This window comes from Podarcis bocagei (genome assembly GCF_964188305.1).
Source record: "Podarcis bocagei genome assembly, chromosome: 17".
Taxonomy (NCBI): Eukaryota; Metazoa; Chordata; class Lepidosauria; order Squamata; family Lacertidae; genus Podarcis; species Podarcis bocagei.
The window spans coordinates 3,810,558-3,831,666 of NC_138143.1; the positions used below are offsets into that span (position 1 = coordinate 3,810,558).

A 21,109-nucleotide genomic window follows, 5' to 3' on the forward strand; every position below is an offset into this window, starting at 1 on the left:
TCAAGCCCTTTCTCCTGACCCCAATGCTCATACATCCCTTGGACCAGGAGGGGTGGGCGGGCGTGGGAAGAGGATGCAGCAGTTTCCCTTCTTCTCCGGGTGGGGCAGCCAAGCTCATACCCAGACATCCATTTACCGGTAACTCAGTTCCTCCTGTGATCCTTCTGCTGGCTTCTCTCTTGTATGCACATGCAAGGTGGAGAAAAGGTCTGGGGTGGGCATGAACAGGAGCTCCTTGTTCTGTGCATTTGAAAGTAAACCACTGGTTCTCCAGCTGCTGTCCTGGCAGGCCTACAAGGAATTCCCTTATATATTTCAAGCATCCCCACTGCAGGATTGGGGCCTGTCGTGCTGTGGCCTCAGGGCTGAAGGAGAGACAGCAGCTAAAATGGCAGACCTAGGCCAAGGCAATCTGAATTCAAATCTCATTGGGTGCTTCTTGAGTAGGTCACTGAAGCTTTCCCTGCAAAAACCTGCTCTTTAAACTGAATTGGAGCAAAAGGCAATCCACAGATTGTGGTTGTGATTCAGCTTTAAAGAGCGGGTTTTCCTGGGAAAGCGCTTGGACTACTGCGCCTGGGCGGAAGGGGGTTACAGGTAAGGGTGGATAAGTCCAGAGTGAAAGGGGGAATGCTTTTCCATTTTCTCCCAACACCAGGTTTGCCAAAATAAAGGAAAGAAAAGTACTTCATCACTTAACCATAACTAGTACAGAACTCACTATCATCAGATGAGGTGATTGTAATCTGTTTTGGTATTTTAATTTTGTTTTCGTATGTTTTAAAGTATGGTTGTGAATTTCCCTCCATTTTATTGTTTTGTCTTTTTTTGTAGACTATTTGAAGTTTTCTTTACAATCAAACAGTGTATAAATTTTATTAAATAAATAAATGAAATGAAAACAGCCTGTAAGGTTAGGTGGCTTCCCCCTGATCCCTCCCCCAAGGATCACACGATCTCACGCAGGATACATCTTAGCCAAAGAGCTTAGCCATGATGGTTTAAAGTGGCAGCTGCATGAACAGAGGCAAAAAGAGCTGGGAGAAGCCGCAAGGGAAGCTCCATGTGTTTATTGCTCTGCTTCTGAGCACTAAGAGACACCTGGCTGGTTGCTTTTGGAGTAGACGGGCCTCTGGCCTGACCCAGCGCAGGTGCTCTGATGCTCAGCATTGCTATTCCCCATTCCTTTACCTTCTCTGACCCCACCCTCCCCCTTCCCTTTCAGCCCTTGCCTCGCAGGGAGTGGAACGCCCCAGTGCTGAAATACCTTGTGCAGTGGCGACCACGGAACCACGAGCAATGGAACACGGTGGAGGTGGAGCGCCCCCCTGTGGTGGTGACGGACACCCCTGTCTTCTCGCCCTACGAGATTAAAGTGCAGGCGCAGAATGGCTTTGGCAAAGGACCTGAACCGCACACCACTCTTGGCTACTCTGGGGAGGGAGGTGAGATGGGAGTGGGGGAGCTGCTATTGTGGAAGGGGGAGATGTAGTGACAAGCGTGGATTTTTACCCATCGAGGCCACCTCAGGTAGGAACACCTCAAACAAAGCCAGGTTAAAGCCAGCAGAACACCTTTTCAAAAAGGCATATTTCATCATGGGTGTCTTACTAGGATCAGAAAAAGTGTGGCTCTGCTGTTGCTAGGTTTGGGGGAGAAGCTCACTTCCATTCAGATTTTAATGTGAACCTACCTAATTCAGGGTTGTGGCCAGCCAAGCTCTACTCCGAGCAGACATATTGAAATCAACACGATTGTGGGTGAGATCCTGCCCATTTTGGGTCTTGTGTGAAATTGGCATGAATGGCAGTGTTACTTCTTCAGCTGTGGCAGACATGGCAAGGCACACAGTGATGGCACAGCGGGACATGTGGGTAGCGGTGGCAGCAACAGATATCATGGTAGCAGCAGTGTACTTTCCGAAACAATATGCAGTATGCAAATTGAAAGGCAGCTGTCATTTGCATTCGTCATGTCTCTGTATTTTGTGCTACAGTTCTCCAAGGAGGAAGTGTGCATAAAACATCATATATTAGTGAAAATAACATGCATTGTATTAGGCATAATCACTTGCAAACCTTTGTATATTAGGCAAAATTGCATAGCAAAATATATGTATCAGGAGAAATTTGCACTAAAATGCTGACACATTTTTGAGGACTTGAGGAAAACAGTGGGTTTTCCCAGGGAAAGCGGGGGGAGAAACAACACCCCCCCTTGCACCCTTGACTAGAAATCATGGGACAAACAGAAGTGTGGATGAGCCCTTAATGTGATTTTTTGGGTGCCTTCTGGGACCTTTGGGCCACAGGTGAGCCACTGCTGCATATGGTGAGGTGTCTGCCCAAGGCAGCCTCTTCAGCCTAGTCGACACCCCTCAGGCGCAGCCGAGGGCACTGTCCCTGTGCCAGCCTTGATGTAAGAGCCACCTGCCAGTCCAGCCAGTTTGGTCTCAGGTAGAGAAATGTTTTGGGCCTGCTCAAGTTCTCAGGCCCTCTCTTCATCTTGCGTGGCCACATCTGAATGGGATTAATTGCTCTCCCGATAGTACCCGAAGCCGTCCCTGAGAATATGGGAATTATGGTGATCAACAGCACAACCATCAAGATTTCCTGGACCCTGCTGCACAGACAGAAAATTTTCGGCCACCTCAGGGGATTTAAGGTAAGGGCAAAATCTCACCTCACTAGCAGGGCGGGGGCAGCATCTGCAGAGGTCTGTTCATTTTTACTTGTTTGTTTTCAGAACTTACATCCCACTCTTCAAATAAATTTCCCTGGACCCATTACAATGCTGCTCTGTCACTAGCAAAACCAAAATAATAGCACAGCACAGTCCTGGACATATCGACCATAAAGGAAGTCCCACTGAGATCAATAAGACCTGGTTCCCAGTCAGGTGGTATAGGATTGCAGCCTAAATTATTCAAAATAGTAAGCCGTTGCAGACTAAATCAGAGCAAAATAAGAGAAATTTATGGAAGCAAATTGTGGTGCAGAATTTGGAATACAGTACTTTGCTGCAGAATTATTGTTGTGTGTGTTTTTTTTAAAAAAATTAGTTGAGTGTACACACACCCGACTGGCCTAAAGGATTTCAGTACAATGCAAAACAGCTCTGCCAACTCACAATAATTTTACTGTCCCAGCCAGAATTTCATCCTTCTGCCCAGCTGCCACATTCACTGCACTGAACGCCAGGATAAAATGTTGCATCCTTGCTTTTTTTTAAAAAAGGCCCTTTGAGAAAGAGTGAAGATGTGCTCAGAAACATTCTGGGCCCCTATAGATTAAACTGTTCTTATTTTATCTATAAGCTGCCTTGAGTCCCTGTCAGGAGAAAAGGTGGGGAATAATAATAAGAATATTTTTTTTTAATCTATGTATCATTAAAAGGGCAAAATCACTCTTTACATGATCAAAGGTACATCCCATCAGGTTTTTTAAAAAACCTTCTTCTTGGAGCAGGGAGGCAGTCTGCACATGGCAAGAGGCACTTTGCACAAAGGGTGCCAGAACCAAACAACTGTGAGTGCATGTGTGGCTAACAGAACTGGGGGTAAAATCTCTGTTCCTCTCTCTCCCCCTTCCCCAGATTTATTATTCAAACTTTGGGACCATGGCAGAGCACAGCCATCGCCAGGTCTACCTTCACCCCCACCCCCATGGGGACCTGGAGATTGAAGGGGATGTGTCTCAAGTCACCCTGGGGGGCTTCAGGCCCTGGAGCCGGTACCGACTTCAGATGAGTGTGCTGAATGGGCAGGCCGAGGGACCCCGCAATGAGGCCCTGGAGTTCAACACCCCGGAGGGAGGTAAGTGCCTGAAGCCCATCACCCTCAAACCCTCCACATTTGATCTTCCCCTCAACGCATATGGCTAACCTGCTGCTAACTTTATGCTCCTCTTGCTTCTAGGGGCTGAGCCCTCCCACCGCATTCTCTGTCCTTGTTTTGTTAGATGCAAGTACCAAAGCATACAGAAATTATAACAGTAATAACAACAAAAATTCCAGCAAACCTCAGCGTAACACGTTGGGTAACCTCATTTTATCCTGCAGCAGTCCTCTGTAGTAGGTTGTTGTTGTTTAAAAGGAAAAAGAAGGATACATTGCAACGTTTTTAAAAACTGAGGAAAACTGCAATAACAAAATAACCATAAAATATAATTAAGGTTACAGAACTATATTGTATATGTGTAGTTGCATAAACTAATTGTTTCCCTTAAGTTACTGTATTCATGTGTCACTATGGTTTTGACAAATACTTTCCAAATGTCATTAAATTTCCCCAAGCAATAATCTTCATCTGAAAGCAATCTGTTCATGAGTTGCCATCTCATCTATCCACTGACTGAAGAGGGCTGGACGTTGGTCCTCCCAATGTATCAATATCAATGTTTTTGCAGATTCAAGGGCACAGAGAATCCATTTATTTTGACTGATTGTCAAGCCCCATATATTAGGGTTAAACTATAGTTTAAGCTGATGTTATCTTCTGAAATTTTTAATTCTTTCCCCACAATGATATTTATTCATCCTAATACTTTCCCCCAAAAAACTTTTCCAAAACTGAACACTGTATAAACATATGTTTCAAGGAAGCAGTTTCCTTATTGCATCTGCAAGATCATGTTGTTGTTGATAGACCATGTTTATGTAATTGTGTATGAGATAATCTAATGATACTTTAGAAAGGAAGCTGAAACACTATCCCATTGTTTAACTAAGATGGAGCTTGTTAATCCTCTGTGAAAGGTTGTGCTGAGAGATAATAACTTGTTCAAGGTAATCCAGTGAACTTTGAGCCTGAGCTGGGATATGAACCTGGGCTTCCCACATCCAGGGGTAGCAGTCTGGTCTCTTGGTGCTCACTTTCAGCTTTTTAGCCCCAAGAAACTTCTGAAATGGGAGTGTTTCTTTTCACCACATGTGGCCCACTTCTTCCCAAATGCTTCCTCTCACTATCTTCACTCTCCTTTTCTCTCTCTGCCTCCACACACAGTGCCCAGTCCCCCAGCATCCTTCCACTTGGACTGCATCTCGGATACGGCACTGAAACTGGAGTGGACGCCCCCCAAATTCCCCAATGGGAAATTGCTGAGATACAAGTTGGCCTTCCAGCAAGGTGAGTCCGTGGAAGGGTTTGTCTGGCCGCTTGCAGTGAGGTTGGTCTGTGGAATACTAGGGGGCTTGAGAGGCATTTGAGTGGGCATTTGTCCAGAAAAACAGCCCAAAATATTCTTAGTAAAAATAAAGCATACTGTACTTTGGATGTGGGAGTATAGATTGTGTTTTTAAGCATACTGCTGCTACTGTTACTTGTAATACTGCCAGTAGTGACAACTAATAGTGACAACCCTAATTGTTAATGCCTTCTCTCTGCCTTCTTGCGCCTAGCCAACCAGACAGCCAACCAGACGGCGCTGGAATCCACCTCCTACAGCATCAGTGCTGAACACAATGACTTTAATCTCACCGACCTTGCCCCCCATACTCCCTACAAGTTGTACTTATGGGCAGAAACCAGTGTGGGGCCAGGGGAGCCATTTGTTCTGGAAGAGCATGCAATGCGCGAGTCAGGTAAGTGAAGCCTTATGGATACGCCCTCCAGGGGGAACTTATGGCCCTCCAGATATTGTTGAACAACTCCTGTCATCCCAGATCACTGGCTATGTTTTCTGGTGCTGATGGGAGTTGAGTTCAAGAGCATCCAGAGGGCCACACAGGCTCCTCCATCCCTGTCAAACCCAGGGAGAGAAAGAGAAGATGTTTCCTGTGGAGGTTGCACAAACTCCCTGCTTAGGACGAGGAGCACAAAACTGGGGCAGGGCCACCCCCCCCACCCCCCTGCCATAGCCTGGCCCTTGGGCACTGCTCCCATGGCCACCCATAGTTTGCCGTTTTTGGTTTTTGTAAGTTAAAGTAGGTGCCTTTGAAAAGAATAAGAACAGGTCGTGAGGAGGACTTTTGAATAATCCTTGATGTATTTGTTTGCTGGATTGGTGATAGTGTGTGTGCTCCTTTTTTAAAAAAAAAAATACTCTTGAAATTCAAATAGAAATTGTATTCACACTCAGAGATTATAGGATACGGCTGTATGTTCTGGGTCAGAGATGGGGAACCTTTGGCCCTCCAGGTTTTGCTAAATGTACTCAAGGTTTCTCACTGACCTTCTTTTATGTTGTTGGTAATAAGGTTCAAAGTCCCTGGCACAGCTTTTAGACAAAGGTTCCCAGACAAAGGCTTTCGTGGGGGACTCAGTAGGCATACTTGATGTCCATACGCCACATGCAAAGAGAGTGATTCCTGTGTTGATCCCAACATGAAGGTCAGGGACTTGCAGGATCAAGGGCCAATAGATAATTATGACTTGTTTCAGAAGTGACATCAAGTGTTCACTATGTGAACAAGTCCTGCATGCGCTCTCGTCCCCTCATGTGCCCTGTATCAGTTAGTTTCTCCCTCTTCAGCAACAGAGTGCTTTGTCATTTCATCCTAACCAACATGCTTTGGTTTGTGCATGATAAACCATGATTTGAAGCTGATTTGCAATTTCGATTTGGAAGGGGAAGTGCAAGCCATAGTTTCCTGTTTCTGACATAGTGGTAAACTATGGTTTGCCCCCATGAAAGAAGTAACTAAATAAAGGGGCCGCATGGGGGTAAACATGTAAGCCTGAGCCTCGTTCATGTGTGAATAAGCTGAGTACTTGAGGCAGAAGATCCAAGGTGTAACATTGCTTTCTCACTGATGAATATAGGAAATATTCTTCCATTGCTTCAGCATTCCAATGGAGAATTTTCTAGCAGGTTTGTACTCTGCTAGTCAGAATGATATGTTTCATGGCATCCATGATCCATTGCCTGGAGGTAATGCATTGCTTTGCAACAAGGCTGCCTCTATGATCAACAACAAGTATTAAGACTTGAATCCCCCCTGGGTCTTGAACTGGTGTCCTGAGGGATGTCAGACAAAGACTCACTCTGCATGCTCCCACCAAACTGCAGGAACCCTCCATGTCAACCAAGGAAACCTTCTTGCACCAAGAGAACATAATTGGTCAGGTGATACTTCAAGACCAGGCTTTCTTTCTTGATTTCTTGTCTGAGGAACTAGGAGATCTTCTCCTGTTGTGTGAAGATTGCCTCTGCCTTTCTCCACAATTGGCAGACTTTTCTTTGACAGACAATTCATGTGAATGAGGTGGTGACAAAGCTTTCAAGTTGAACTATTGTTTGTACTACTAGTCTAGAGGAAGTCAGAAAATGAGGCCAGCTCAGTAATTCTATGATGGTCAGTTCATTCTAAAAAGGGGGTATTGTGCTATCTGGTGCTGTTCTTGTGCGGTGTGTGTGTGTGTGTGTGTGTGTGTGTAATGCATCAGCACAGCAACGTGCATTTTGGACTCACCTTGGTGGTTCAGTTATGGGGGTTGTCATGACAAGTTCCTGCAGTTCAGAATTTACCACTGGCTTAGTAGCAGTGGTCAGTAAGAGAGGGGAGACAGGGAGCAAGGCAGAAGACTGGGCAAAATTGTTTGGATCCAGAGATCTGTGGATTCCAAGGGAAGAGCAATGGTTCCGAGATGTTAAGAATGGGCAGGCATCTGAGGGGTGGGCAGAAGACCAATGGGGTAGGAGGATGATCCAGGGGAAGGAACCAGTGACTTATGGGGTTCTGCGCCGCTCGTGAGGCAGGAGCTGTCAGGGACTGGGCAGAGGAGGAATGGTGGAGACCGCCTCCCCAGCCTGACCCTTCCAGGGAGGAGGGAGAAGAAGACAGCTTAGATTTACAACAGGGGTTTGAGGGAGGTCGCAGCTCAGAGGCAGATGAGGGAAAAGTTGGGAAATAATGGGAGAGGAGGAGGAAGCAGCAGCAGCAGCAGCAGGGGGGCAACAGCTGACAGACACAGTGTCTTTAGAAAGCATTCCAGACCCCACCTCCCAGAAGCCGGCGAACCTTGAAAGTAGGAGAGCAAAGGGCTCAAAAGCAGAGGGCATGGAACAGCACCCGTAGAAGTGATGAATGGGGAGGTGGAAGGGATGAGGGATGGAGATTCACTAGGGACAACACCGTTATCCAGAGGCTGGGTTCTATAGCCTCTCTCTGTAAGTACTGAATAAAAAGAGAAACATTCCCTTGTCTTTGTATGTTTCTGGCAACTGGCTGGGAGTCACCGACAGCTGCCTGACAGGAGCTGGGGGTGGAGGAAGAGGAAGAGGGAAGAGTCTGGGAGAAGGAGGCAGGGGCAGAGTTGTAGCAAGGCGCAGAGGCCAAAGAGACAGTCCCAGAGAAAGTCAGGCCCATTAGAATCTCCATCCTCTCCCACCCTGTCTCCAAGTGTGGAGGACAAGGAGGGGCTTAAAGCGACAGGAGCAGCTGGAGCCGCCACCAGTGTGGTTGCATTGTTGCTGCAAATTAGTCTGAAGAAGTAGCTTCCTAGCTAGCTAAGTAGCAGGAGTAGTGTGTATATTTGTTGCACCTTAGAAACTGATGCGATCGAGTGCTTTGCCAATAAAGAACTACATTTCTGATTGCTTGTCATCGTTGGGGCCGGACTGCTTGGAACACGAGAGCAAGCAGTGGTGGCTCATGCAGCAAGATCTCTGCTGGGTGACAAGCTTTCTACCATGGAGTGGGATTGCCTAAGGGGAGAGGGCCCTTACTAAACGGTGCTTTTGAGGTGCAGGAAGAAGTGCTACTTTCATTTCATGTGGCTGCATTGCAACATGGGTTCTGGTGAGAACCAGCAATGCCAATAGAGGCTGCTGGTGCCATCACTTGTGCCGCAACCTGCTCACAACCAAGTGAGTGCTTGCTGCAAAAGCAACAGTCCGCCACATTCTCCACATCTGACTCACAACCTGCTCCAGTAAGGGCGGCAGGTCCCCTTTGCTCTGCCATATGAGCTTAAAAAGCTCCACCTTAGTTCTTGGAGGACCCCCAGTTTCAGACTTCCACAGCCAGAAGTATCTATCACTCTTGGAAGCAGAAACAAAGGAAAGCACCACTTTATCTTGGTTACATTCCCCACTCCCTTCAGAATCAATGATTCTCAGAAAACAAAAATCTATGCCATGTTCCAGATTTATCTGTGGTTTTTTTCATGCAGAATTTCAGGATGATGGGCAGAGAAGATCAATCCATGCATGGGATCATAGGGTATCACTTCCAGATGCTTTTTCTGCCTTGATTATGTTGTTTTTCTCTATGGAGGGCTCTGTAGCAAGGCTGGGGGGGGGGGCTGTGGCCCTACAGATGCCCTTGGGCTTCAACTCCCACTGGTCCCCAGCCAGTAAGGCTAATCATGTTGGGAGCTGCCATCCAGCAAGGTCTAGAGAGCCATAGATTCCTCGCCCCTGCTCCATGGAGTTAATCAGGCATTACTTTCTGTTGTCTTCTTAAGGAAGGCATTGAAATGTTAATAAATTCCTCTGCAACCTTGTTTTTCTTTCTGCCTCCATGCCCAGTGAACCTGAGCTTTATGAATATCAGTTTGGGTGAAACAGGGAAGAACTACACCACCATCGTCTGGACCCCACGTCCCAACCAGCGAGATGTGGAAATCAAAGTCCATCTTATGAGCAAGACTGGTAAGAGCAAGCAAAGGTGGGCTGTGGCCCTTTGGAGAAGGAGGTGGGTGGTGGGTGGGAGGGGAAACCACAGCAACCTTCCCTTCTCTCATGGTCTTCGTGCCACCAGAGAAACTGAGATGCTACTTACTGTAATTTTACAGGTGTGGTAATTGAGAAGGAAGGATAGAGGCTTTCTCATAGCCACCAGATGACTCCATCGGTCAACCAAGTCCATAAATATCCTGCACATTTAGCAGTGTGCACTGGTTTTAATCTTCCCTGCCAACAGAAAATGGACTGTGTTGCTAGAACCTGGAAAAAGTGGCAGGCATGGACACTTGTTGTTGAAAATGTGGATTCTCTTTGCTACTGAAACAAAAAGAGCACAGGGCAGGGCTGGAGAACTTTGGTGACCTTCCATATGTTTTTGGACTCCAACTCCCATGAGCTCCAGGCAGCTTGGCCAGTGGGTTAGGGACGAAGGGTGTTTGTAGACAACAGCATCTGGAGGACCACAGGTACAGCACAGATCTTCCCATCTCAGCATTCTTGATGATTAGAATTCAGTGTTCAACCTCTAAAAGGTGAATAGTTTAGTGAATAGATTTTGGACATACTTATCATCCTTCTTCATCAAGTTAGGCAAATGGCATAAATGTTAGTCATTTATACACTGAAGTGAAATATTCGCATTACCGGGTATTGATAAACAGCAATATTTGCAAAGGAGGATTTTGAAGAGAAAGCTGCTTGAGTGAGTGGGAGCTAATTAATTGCTGCTCTGACACACAATGCCCTTTCTGCAGGCAGGGATGGGATGGAGCAGAAGACTATCCTCCATTCCTCTTCTGCTAGTGTGATGATGGATATTTCCCAATAATTTTGCTCTTGGCATGAACAGATTCTTCTCGCAAAAATCCTCCAAAGCCAGCAACAGATGTCATGAGCCCGTCTGAGCATCTGAGAACAGAATAATATTGATGGCATTTAGTAACAATACTGACAGTGTCTTAGTCAACAACTTGGGAGAGTGGAGGTTGGTCCTTAAATTCTGAAATAACATAGTTATATACACTTTTTAAGGAGAGGAAAGGCAGCATACAAATCAGCCTGTGCTGCTAGTGTCTGCTGGGCAGCATCAGCAGGCCAGTTTCTAGCTCAGGCATAGGCAAACTCAGCCCTCCAGATGTTTTGGGACTACAACTCCCATCATCCCTGACCACTGGTCCTGTCAGCTAGGGATGATGGGAGTTGTAGTCCCAAAACATCTGGAGGGCCGAGTTTGGCCATGGCTGTTCTAGCTAGAGATAGGGGAGAAGTACAATTAAGTTTGCATTTAAAGGAAAGTCTACTGAATTCACACTGTCCAAAAAACACTGCACAAGCCAAAACACAACCACCCTTTGACATTCACATTCACTGAAAATTGCAAGGAAGTATTCCAGCCAAGCAATGTGTAAAGGTGCAGGGATCCCTGACTGTTAGGTTCAGTCGTGAACAACTCTGGGGTTGCGGTGCTCATCTTGCTTTACTGGCCGAGGGAGCTGGCATACAGCTTCCGGGTCATGTGGCCAGCATGACTAAGCCGCTTCTGGTGAACCAGAGCAGCACACGGAAATGCTGTTTACCTTCCTGCCAGAGCGGTACCCATTTATCTACTTGCACTTTGATGTGCTTTTGAACTGCTAGGTTGGCAGGAAGTAATGTGTATAAGAGGTTTATTATAAGAGGCTTATTATCAAGGTGCATGCAATGCATATATTAGTGAAAATAACATACAAAAATGCATTCCTTTAGGGAAAGTGTTAATATTAGGGAAAACATGCTTTGCAAAAAATGTGTATATTCAGCAATATTGCTTATAAAATGTTCACACTAAACCACTGGTGAATCTTACAAGCATTAAAAAAAATAAAACAAACAATTATGTGGAAACATGGAGAACTGAACTTAAGCTTGGGGAAATGAAAGGCTGAAAAGGTCAGGTTTGCTCACGCTGACTTCACCTAACCCAGATTCGGGTAAAAGGGTGTGGCTGCCCAGGGGACTGAATGCACAGTCTGGTTTCCCCCTGTCTCTCCCTTTTTTGCAAGCAGATAAAGAATCGTGGCGAACCGTAGGGGATGCCAGCTCCAGCCAGGGATCCTTCAGCATCGCAGACTTGCAGCCAGGCAAGCAGTATCGGGTCCGGCTTGTGAAAGCGCACCGCACTGGGGAGGATCAGACCATCTGGGAGACAGAGGTTGAAACTAGTGGTGTAGGTAAGTGGTATTTCGGACCAAGGGGTTGCATTGCTAAGAAGAGTGGTTCTTTTGCTGGGTCAGTGAGCAATAACAAGACCAAAAGGTGAGGAACGATATCAAAGAGATTTATTGCAGCTTGGTTACTACAAAGAAAAAGATGGATGTTTTAAACAAAAAAAATTAGGAAATCTTTATTAATTTTCATATACACGAGATACATAACATACATTACATAACATATAATACAGAAAATAATACAAATGAATAAAAACAATGAAATAAGAAAAGATAGAAAAACAAACATAAACAAATACAATATATTACACTTACATGACAAATTAAAATATATAACTTCCAATAATTCTCATTATACCACTTATAATATCTGTATTCTTTGCACAGATTCATATTACTTTGTTTTGTATATAGACATATAATTCACTATTGTATTTCAAGTAATTCTTGGTTACCAGTATCACTCTATTTCTGCAAGTATCTTATCATTCGTAGAGTACATTTTTAAGTATTCTTTAGATACTTTCCATTCCCTAAATACCTTCTGGTTTGACATTCCTCTAATTTTTCCAGTTAATTTTGCTAGTTGCAGGTATCATAAGGATTTGCCACTCTGTAATCGTTGGTAAGATTTCATTCTTCCAATTTCTTGCCACTGTTATTAGAATAGTAGAATAATAGAAAAAGATGGACTAAGGCAGAGTGAGGGATCCTGTGCCCTTGAGTCACCAGGAACCCTACTTGATGGGTGAAGTGAGAGTCGAAGGCTGTCACGGGAAGGGGCCTACTCTGAATCATGCCAGGTGGACGCAGAACTCAGAAGATCTCAGAGGGTGGCCCCATCCATTTCCTCCCTAGGGGTGGGAGGAGAAGACCAGCCTTGCCAGCTGTTTTCTGAGCGGCCACTGCAGAGGCAGCATGGTGGGGAGCTACTGAGGAGGAGGCAAATATGGCCTTCAAGGAGCATTGCTGCAGATATCGCTGCCGCTGCAGCAGCAGCAGTGAGCAATGTGTTCCTTGGAGGCTGGGTCTGCTGCCCTGCAGATTCTGCCACCCCAGGTGGCCACCTTGCCTCATGGGTGGGCCAGCCCTGCTCAATGGAGGTTTTTAAGCAGAAGTTGGGTGGCCATCTGTCAGGGATGCTTCAGTTGTGATTCCTGCATTGCAGGGGGTTTCACGGTCCCTTTCAACTCTACAGTTTTATGATTCTATGAAGTAGCTGCCTTGGAGGAGAGAGCAACTTTAGCCTGCCTTTTAAAAGGGAAGGGTCTTCCTCCACTGGCAATTTTTTAATGGAGAAAAAACCACATTAGGATCAGACCTGATACTTTCAAACTGAAGGGCTCTTCTCCAGTCTTCATTAAACTGTTCCTGAAGATGATGTTACAGGAGCTTGTGTGTGTGTGTGTGTGTGTGTGTGTGTGTGTGTGTGTGTGGAGTCAATTCACAGCTAGTGGTTCACAATCTATCAATTATATTTTCAAAGACTTTGATTGTATTGCCCTCTTGCATTTATCTTTTGAGCATTGCCTCCCTCCTGGTTTCTCAGGCTTTTTATTAGGCGTTGTAATGTATTATTTATGGTTGTCACTATTAAATGTGACATCTTTTAAGTGGAGGAAGGGCCTTCTGTGATCTGACAAAAATGTCAGATTCATACTCGTGGAGACTTGGGAAGTGATGCTGAAAGGAGCTGGTTGTGTCTCTAGGCTTGGGAAAGATGGGGAAGGTGGAGATTTGATTGCTGTCTTGAAATATTTTTAAAGCCACAGCAAAGAAGATAAGAGAGTCATTGTTCCCTCTTGCCATGTAGACAAAGGGACAAGAGGCTGCTGGTTTATATGGCAGGAGAGTGAATTTTAGGAAGACAATCCTACTTCTGAGAGCAATGGCTATATTTAGATTCGTACTGACTTAGATCAGGAGAGATTTTTGGAGGGGGGAGTAGGAGATTTTATAAGAGAAATCTTCATTATTTGTTATTATATTGCTTGCTTTCCGCTGCCTTTTCCCCAAGCTGTGGGAATGGGATAGCACAGATGCATTTGTCTGGTGCTTGCTTAAACATCTTGGTATGTGTGCTGGTGAAAACCATTCTGTTCTCTCAAGCTGTTAGCTAATGTGTAAGCCCCCCATGTTTGGGGTTTCTGAGTAGACCCATGGATGCAGGAAATGGCTGTAGCTCAATGGTAGACACACACTTTGCACATGGAGGGTTCCAGTTTCAATTCCTCATAAATCCAGAGGGGGCTGGATAAAGACCCCTCTGCAGAGCTACTGTCAGTCAGCTTAGAGTAGTGGCAAGGATTCTGTGGCTCTCAAGATGTTGTTGAACTCCAGATCACACAAGCCCCACCCACCATGCCCAACAGTCACTGGAGTGGGCTCCAGCCAAGGTCTACAAGTTCCCCAACCCTGGCGTAGACAGCACTGAATGGACTAATCCCTTTACTCCATATAAGGCAGCTTCCTACGTATCTTTGAATTGCCTGTATGTGGAGGGTTGCAGGCAGCCTCTTGAGTCATTAGCAGCCAGCTGATTTTTCTCAATGTGGGGCTGCAAAGGCCCATCTGCTCATATAGAGATGGTGCTTGGTTAGGGAGGACTCCAGGCTGCTGTTCTAACCATGCTGCTCTTTCCTGAATTCGTGAGTAAATGCCCCTATCTGCCACACATGGGCAGAGAGCCCTTCCCAACCAGCTGGTCCACTCACGATACTGCTGAGAACATTGCAGAAAAGTGATGTTTCTCTTTTGAGAGAAACTAGTGACCCAGCCCACTGTTAGGTGCAAATGGCTCCAGCATTTCTGAGGAAGTATTCTAGCAGGAGCCAATGAACCCTTAACCCCAGACGCGTGGAGCAGATTTTGTAAATTTTGGGATGTAGAGGGGTATGTGCCTGTGTTTGTGTGTGTTTAATAAGACAAGCTCCTCCATTTAAGAACCAGCATAATATGGGTGGCATTTCCTAGAATGACCTGCTCCATGTATGAACAGAATGTACTTTCCTATACGCTGCTGCATGAAGATGGGTCTAATCCCCCAGTCTGAAAACACACACACACAATCAGCTGGTGTGTGTGTGTGTGTGTGTGTGTGTGTGTGTGTGTGTATCAGCAGGTGCTATTTGAACCCAGGTTGTTCAGGGGTATATGGTAAGAACCTAGGTCTTCTCTAGGAGTTAGTGCGGCTCTGCCAAGATAACAGTAAGTTGTTCACTCTGCAGTCTGATGTTGACATACTTACTTGGTGGATTTCCACCATCATGGGGAAATTCCACATTCCAGTCAGATGTTTTCTGGAGGAACGTCTCTCAAGAGTCAAAATTTAGAGATGGGCAAAGCATTAAAGCATTGAATATAACAGGTGGGCCCCAGCCCAGCACTTCGTGTTGTAAAATAGTAACTTGTAGATAGACTTGTATGTTTACTGCTGTGTATAATAAACTACAAGAATCAAGTTACTAGTAGTCGTCAGTCTTTGTTCCTGATCGTCTTCCTGCCTGGGCAATCTCAAGTGTTGCCTAAGAAACGCTGCAGTACTCTGCTATACTCTGCTAAGCTGTGCAACAGGCGAAAGCACTTCAGTTATAACATTAATTTCCTCTCTGTGCTCTTTGCAGTTGCTGAGGATTTCCAGAAGAGCTTTGCTGCGGAAGGTTGGTTCATCGGCTTTGTCAGCGCCATCGTTCTCCTTATCCTGGTTCTGGTGCTTCTCTGCTTCATCAAGCGCAGCAAGGGCGGCAAGTACTCGGGTGAGGTGCCCCCAGCCCCACCCTAGCACCTCGCAGCAGACCCCCGTGGGCCACCCCCCAGGCTATTATCACTTTTCAGTTACATAGCACTTTTAGTGTGCCTGGTGGCGTTCGTCCTCACAACACTCCTGTGAGGTAGGTTGTTATCGTTCCCATTTTACAGACAAGGATGCTGAGCTTGAGAGATGGGGGAGTTGATGGAGTTCACGGAGTGAAGTCCATAGTTGAGCTAGGAGTTGAACTCATGCGATCCAAGTTCAAGTCCCCTATTTAACCCACTGGGCTGGGTAAGTCCAAAACAGGGCGGGGAAACAGGACACCCTCCAGATGTTGCTGGACTCCATCGGCCCCAGCCAGCATTGCCAATGGTCAGAGATTAGGGGTGCTGCAGACCAGTAACATCTTGAGAGCCAGAGGTTCCCCATCTTTGCATTACGTACTGGAGAGACAGATTTTAGGTTAGGACACGGACGTGTTACCGGCATAAACTGTTTTCATGGTAACTGCTTCCTTAAGGTAGCCTGGGAATTGCACTTTGTGAGAATGCCTCTTCCAGCTTCTCAGCATGCTCTCCTATCTGCAGCTCCCAGGCTCCTTGCAGAGAAGCCAAAACAGTTGAGGCTTTTGAAAACTGGCGTTACCTTTGTGTTGTTCATATGCTATTTTGCTGTCCCCTGAGCAGGCGTGGGGGGCCACAGGCTCAGGGGCCGAATGCAGCTTTCCGGGCTTCTCTACCTGCCCCTTGGAATTCTCCCCAGCCCCACCCTCTTGCACCCCTCACTGACCCTGCTTTGCACTCTCTCCTTGTGTGCTCTGACTGGACTGTGCTCTTGAAGTCTCATAATGCCACTTACATGCCTGGATGGAGGCTAGAGAGGGGTGTGTGAGTGTGTGCACAAACTAGGCACTACTGTAGAAAGGTAAATTTTTCCTTGTTGCTCTGCCCATGGTTTCCTCTGGCCCTCTGCCTCAGATGGGTTCTCTTGTCTGCCCTTGGGCGTTGGAAGCCCCAGGCGGGGGGGGGGGACTGAACAGTTACTCTAGCAGGAGCCAACACAGTGATTCCTGCTAGTGCAATGGGATTCCCCCTCCCACATAGCATGGGGGGGGGTTGGGAGAACCCTGAGAATACTGCGTGGGGGAGGGAGAGGGGAGATGGTTTCATCTGGCAAACTGAAATGCTTGGGCCGATGGAACATTTGTAAGAGCACTATGTTGAATAACTGCCCCAAATAACTTCCCCACCCCCTAAAAAAAAAAAGCATGTTGTTATCTAGAGATGCTTCCACTCATCTCTGATCCAAGAGCTTTGGCAGCATTCATAATGCTTCAAAGCTTATTTGCCTTGAGATGGCTGTGGGACAAAAGAAATGAATTTATAGAGACCCCTGGACAATAATATTTCCATAGTGCACATCTCAGTGCTCTGGCAGGGACGGGCATGTTTTCCATCTCCAGTCCACATGGCTAAGCCCTCATTCAGATAACCACTCAGCCCCAAGAGCTGTGGGGCAGCTCTCTAACAACCGTCTGTCACAGGTCCCCCCCCCAACCTGCAGTTTTCCCATAGTTCCCATCCCAACACCTCAGTGAGGCAGAGGAGAGGCATAGTCTTTCAGAATGAGAGGCAGGGCTGCTCCTCTCCTCCTTTTTAATAACATCTCCCTGCCTGCTTGGCCACCTTCTGCACTAACCTCACCCACCCCAGACCCTAATTCCAAACCTCTGCTCTGCTCTGGTTGGTTGGTTGGTCCCCTGCCCATCAAGGCTTTCACCTCATTTGACATGTTTTCTCTTCTTCTCTAGTGAAAGACAAAGAAGACACTCAGGTGGATTCCGAGGCCAGGCCTATGAAGGACGAGACCTTTGGGGAGTACAGGTACAAGGCAGGCGAGTGGAGATGGCGGCCGGGGCTCAGGAGGGAGGGTGGGGTGGGAAAGACATGCAGGGCCAAGGCAGCCACTCTCCATGGCCACAAGGTTTATCCATGTGGTTTCTATAGGTCTGAACCCCAGGAACTTAAGTGGCCTCATGTGCCTGGGAAAGTGTGGGGTTTAGTGGGCTGCACTTCTTTGTGGCCAAAGAAACAGACTCTGGGGTTTATTTTGCATCCAAGAGCAGTGATGGCATTAAAGACGGAACAAATTCATGCAGGATAAGGCCATCCATGGCCACCAGTCCTGATGGTTGTGTTGTGCCTTCGCTGTTGGAGGCAGTGATGCTTCTGAAGAGAGCAGAGAGCTGTTGCGCCCATGGCCTGCGTGCGGGCTTCCCGTGGGCATCTGGTTGGTGCCTGTGAGAACAGGATCCTGAACTAGATGGGTCCCCCGTGGCCTCATCCAGGAGGGCTCCTCTTCTTATGCTCTTCCTTTATCCTCCCATCCGAGATGTAAACAAGCCTGGGTGTTTGGATAGGTAGTGCCCCTTCTCAACACTTCAAGATATTTACTGAAGTGAGCCTGCTTCTGATGCTGCCATGCACCTAGTCTACAACACCACACCTTGACCAATCCAGCCTGTGCTTGGAATCCCAGTGACCAAACCTTGTGAGATATTAGCAGGGCTGTGTAGTTTTGCAGAAATGTGGAAAAGCAGTAGAATGTGATATTGGCCACAGAACTCAGCTTCCTTAAGAATCTCAAGCTTTCTTTTTTCCTTTTTTTAAAGGAAGCAAGTTTCTAGCCCTTATTGTTGCAAACACCGTATTTTTCGCTCTATAAGACACACTTTTTCCCTCCTAAAAAGTAAGGGGAAATGTGTGTGCGCCTTATGGAGCAAATGCAGGGTGCACAGCTATCCCAGAAGCCAGAACAGCAAGAGGGATCACTGCACAGCTGTTCTAGCTTCTGGCTTAGCTGCATGCACCCTCTTCAGGGCAGCGGGGAGCCTTCATTCCGCTGCCCTGAAGAGGCTGCGCAGCTATCCCAGAAGCCAGAAGAGCGAGAGGGATCGGTGCGCACTGATCCTTCTTGCTCTTCTGGCTTCGGGGATAGCCATGCAAAGCCTCTTGAGCGCAGCGGGAGTGCTCCTGCGCTCTTCGCTCAAGAGGCTTTGCGTTGTTTTCTTGTTTCTTGTTTTCCTCCTCTGAAAACTAGGTGCGTCTTATAGGGTGAAAAATACAGTATATACTTCTGTGGGTTGTGCCTCACTTCAGTGCCCTGAATAGTTCTTTCTCCCTCTCCATGACTATCAAAAGAAAAATAAACTAAGTAAGATGTCATGCAAATTTGCATAATGTATACAGGTTGTAGAAATCCCACTTATATTGGCAGAGGATTTGGATTACCTTCATGTAAATCAATTGCTGGGGTTTTTATTTGGACACCCAGTCTTGAGTATGAGTCCCTCTTCCTTGGTGGTAGGTTCAGGGAGTGACCAAGCAGGAGGAGAGAGTAAGGGTGACGGTGGTGGCCGGTGAGTGATCTTCTGCAGAGTCTTGTACAAAACACCATCATCTGCCAAATGATGGTTGGTGCTGCCTAGTTAATAAGTAATCCAGTTTAGTAAGTGTGAGATTGAGATTATGATGGTGCTACACATCAGGGCAGCCAGGAGATCTTGTGAGTTGGCACCTGAGTTACTACACCAAGTATTTCCATTGATATAGCGTTAGTGGGATGCTGGGGGTTTTTACAGATTGACAAAGTTGTGCTTCTGTGTTTCTGCATAGGGTTGGTAATCTACAATAGACAAGATAGGGAAGCAGTCAAAGACTGACAGGGAGCAGTGAGGAGAGGGAGGGGGAGGTCAGTGGAGGAATCAGTTGAGTAGCCTTTCCCAGCCTTGTGTCCCCAGAGGTTGTTGGACTGCAACCATCATCACCCTCGGCCAATAATCAGAGATGATGGGGGCTCAACAGCATCTGGAGGGCACTAGGTTGGGGAAGGATGCAATAAAAGGTTGGTGAGGCTTCTTGAAAGGCTTGACTGAAGAAGGGAGTCCCTGGGTAAGTTAGGGGGTGAGAGGTTGGCAGAAGTGAGGGGTCATAAATAGGATTCCTGATGTTTAACATGCTGCTCACTCCTCTTAGGCCATGCCTAGAAAGCATGGGTCCAAGCGGTTTCCCCTTGACCCACACTTTCTGGGCACAGATCTGAGCAGTTATCCCCTTGCCCCACTTTTCCCAGAGAAAACCTGCTCTTTAGCCAGGGGAGGACTTTGGGCTTTCAACTTCCTGCAGCACCCTGTGCAAGCCCAAAATTTAGCACCCCCACCTTCACCTTCCGTTCTGCGCATGCTCTATGCCATAGTTGCAACACCCTGTGATCTCTCTCCCCCCCCCCCCCAGTTCAGCACTCAGTGCTGAGGAACTGGCCGTGCTGCCCTAAATCCACCTCAACTTTAGTTCTTAATTGGAATGAAGAGATTGCCATTTGCTTCAATTGAGCTCTGAAGAGCAGTTTTCCCTTGGGGTGGGGTGGGGGGACAACGGAACAAGAGGAAGTGTGGATAAGCTCTTAGTATATTTACACCCCCCCCCCTTATTGCAGTCCATAGAACCAAATCACACAGTACAACATTGCCTTAGTATCTGCATTTCTGCCCTTAGTCCCCTCAGGAAACTCTCAAAATATGACGCTGGTTTTCTCTCTTTTCTCCCCCATCTCTTGCTTCATTAATGGAGGTCCCTGGAGAGGTAAGAGGGATATCCGGGGACTGCATATTGCCTGAGGAAGGTGGGGCTGGACAAGGACACTCACCCCCTTGCTTCCTCCCTCCCTTTTTCACTGTCTTTATCCACAAATGACCCTTAAATAGCTTTGTGCTTTCCTTATCTTTTGCAAATCCAAATGAAAAATAGATGTCAAGGCAGATTACATTTTAAATGCTGTTCTCTTCTACTGTCTGCCTTGCATTAGCATTCCAGTGATGAGTTCCAGACTAACAGGCAGTCTTATTAGTGTTAGCTTGTGAAAATGGCTTTTAATTTCTTGGTAGATCTCCCCTGAAATGCTACATGCCTGATCTTTCCACCCTGAGGATATATATATGCAGATTATGCGATAAATGTCTGGAATACTGCAGGGATGAAGGCTTCACAATGCCATAGCATGTTTACTTCGAAGTAAATCCAACTGGGTTGGGGGGTATTCCCTGGTAAGCATGCATAGGATTGCAACCTTCACGTGTTCAAAAAAGTACATATATTGTCTTTGCGTGTCTGCAACTGCTCTGGCAGATAGGCCAGTGTTATTTTCCCTAGTGGGAGCTTTGAGGAAATGCTGGTTTGCCTAACAAGGGCCTGCGAATGTGTTGCTGAAGCAAGGCTCAAATGACAGATGCTCTGATTTGTAGGGAATGGACAGTACTATCCACACCAACCCATCTAAACCACACAGAACACAGTGGGCATAACTACTGAGCAAGCATGCATAGGATCATGTGGCACGTCTGTGAGCCACTGTAATATCCACTTCCTGAGGATCATTTGTTTCTGCCCCCCCCCCCCCCCCGTTGTTGGGTTGTGGTTTTTTGCTGGGGATGGTGGCTGAGTGAAGACTTGGCTTTTTCAAAAGGCATT

At 46.7% G+C, this 21,109-nt stretch overlaps 1 protein-coding gene across 9 annotated transcripts in view; it reads left to right on the plus strand.

The window, feature by feature from the left end:
- L1CAM (L1 cell adhesion molecule) overlaps positions 1–21,109 on the plus strand; it is a 100,218-nt gene that overhangs the window by 71,582 nt on the left and 7,527 nt on the right. For 2 of the 9 annotated variants that reach the window (XM_081177185.1, XM_081177190.1), the window contains 10 exons: positions 1,226–1,445; positions 2,549–2,664; positions 3,595–3,814; positions 5,003–5,125; positions 5,398–5,580; positions 9,471–9,593; positions 11,669–11,836; positions 15,457–15,588; positions 17,395–17,467; positions 20,213–20,224. In XM_081177185.1, the coding sequence (XP_081033311.1) occupies positions 1,226–1,445; positions 2,549–2,664; positions 3,595–3,814; positions 5,003–5,125; positions 5,398–5,580; positions 9,471–9,593; positions 11,669–11,836; positions 15,457–15,588; positions 17,395–17,467; positions 20,213–20,224 (1,370 nt within the window). The remainder of the gene's footprint in view (positions 1–1,225; positions 1,446–2,548; positions 2,665–3,594; positions 3,815–5,002; positions 5,126–5,397; positions 5,581–9,470; positions 9,594–11,668; positions 11,837–15,456; positions 15,589–17,394; positions 17,468–20,212; positions 20,225–21,109) is intronic. The other 7 variants (XM_081177188.1, XM_081177192.1, XM_081177186.1 and 4 more) reach the window with 7 other exon arrangements.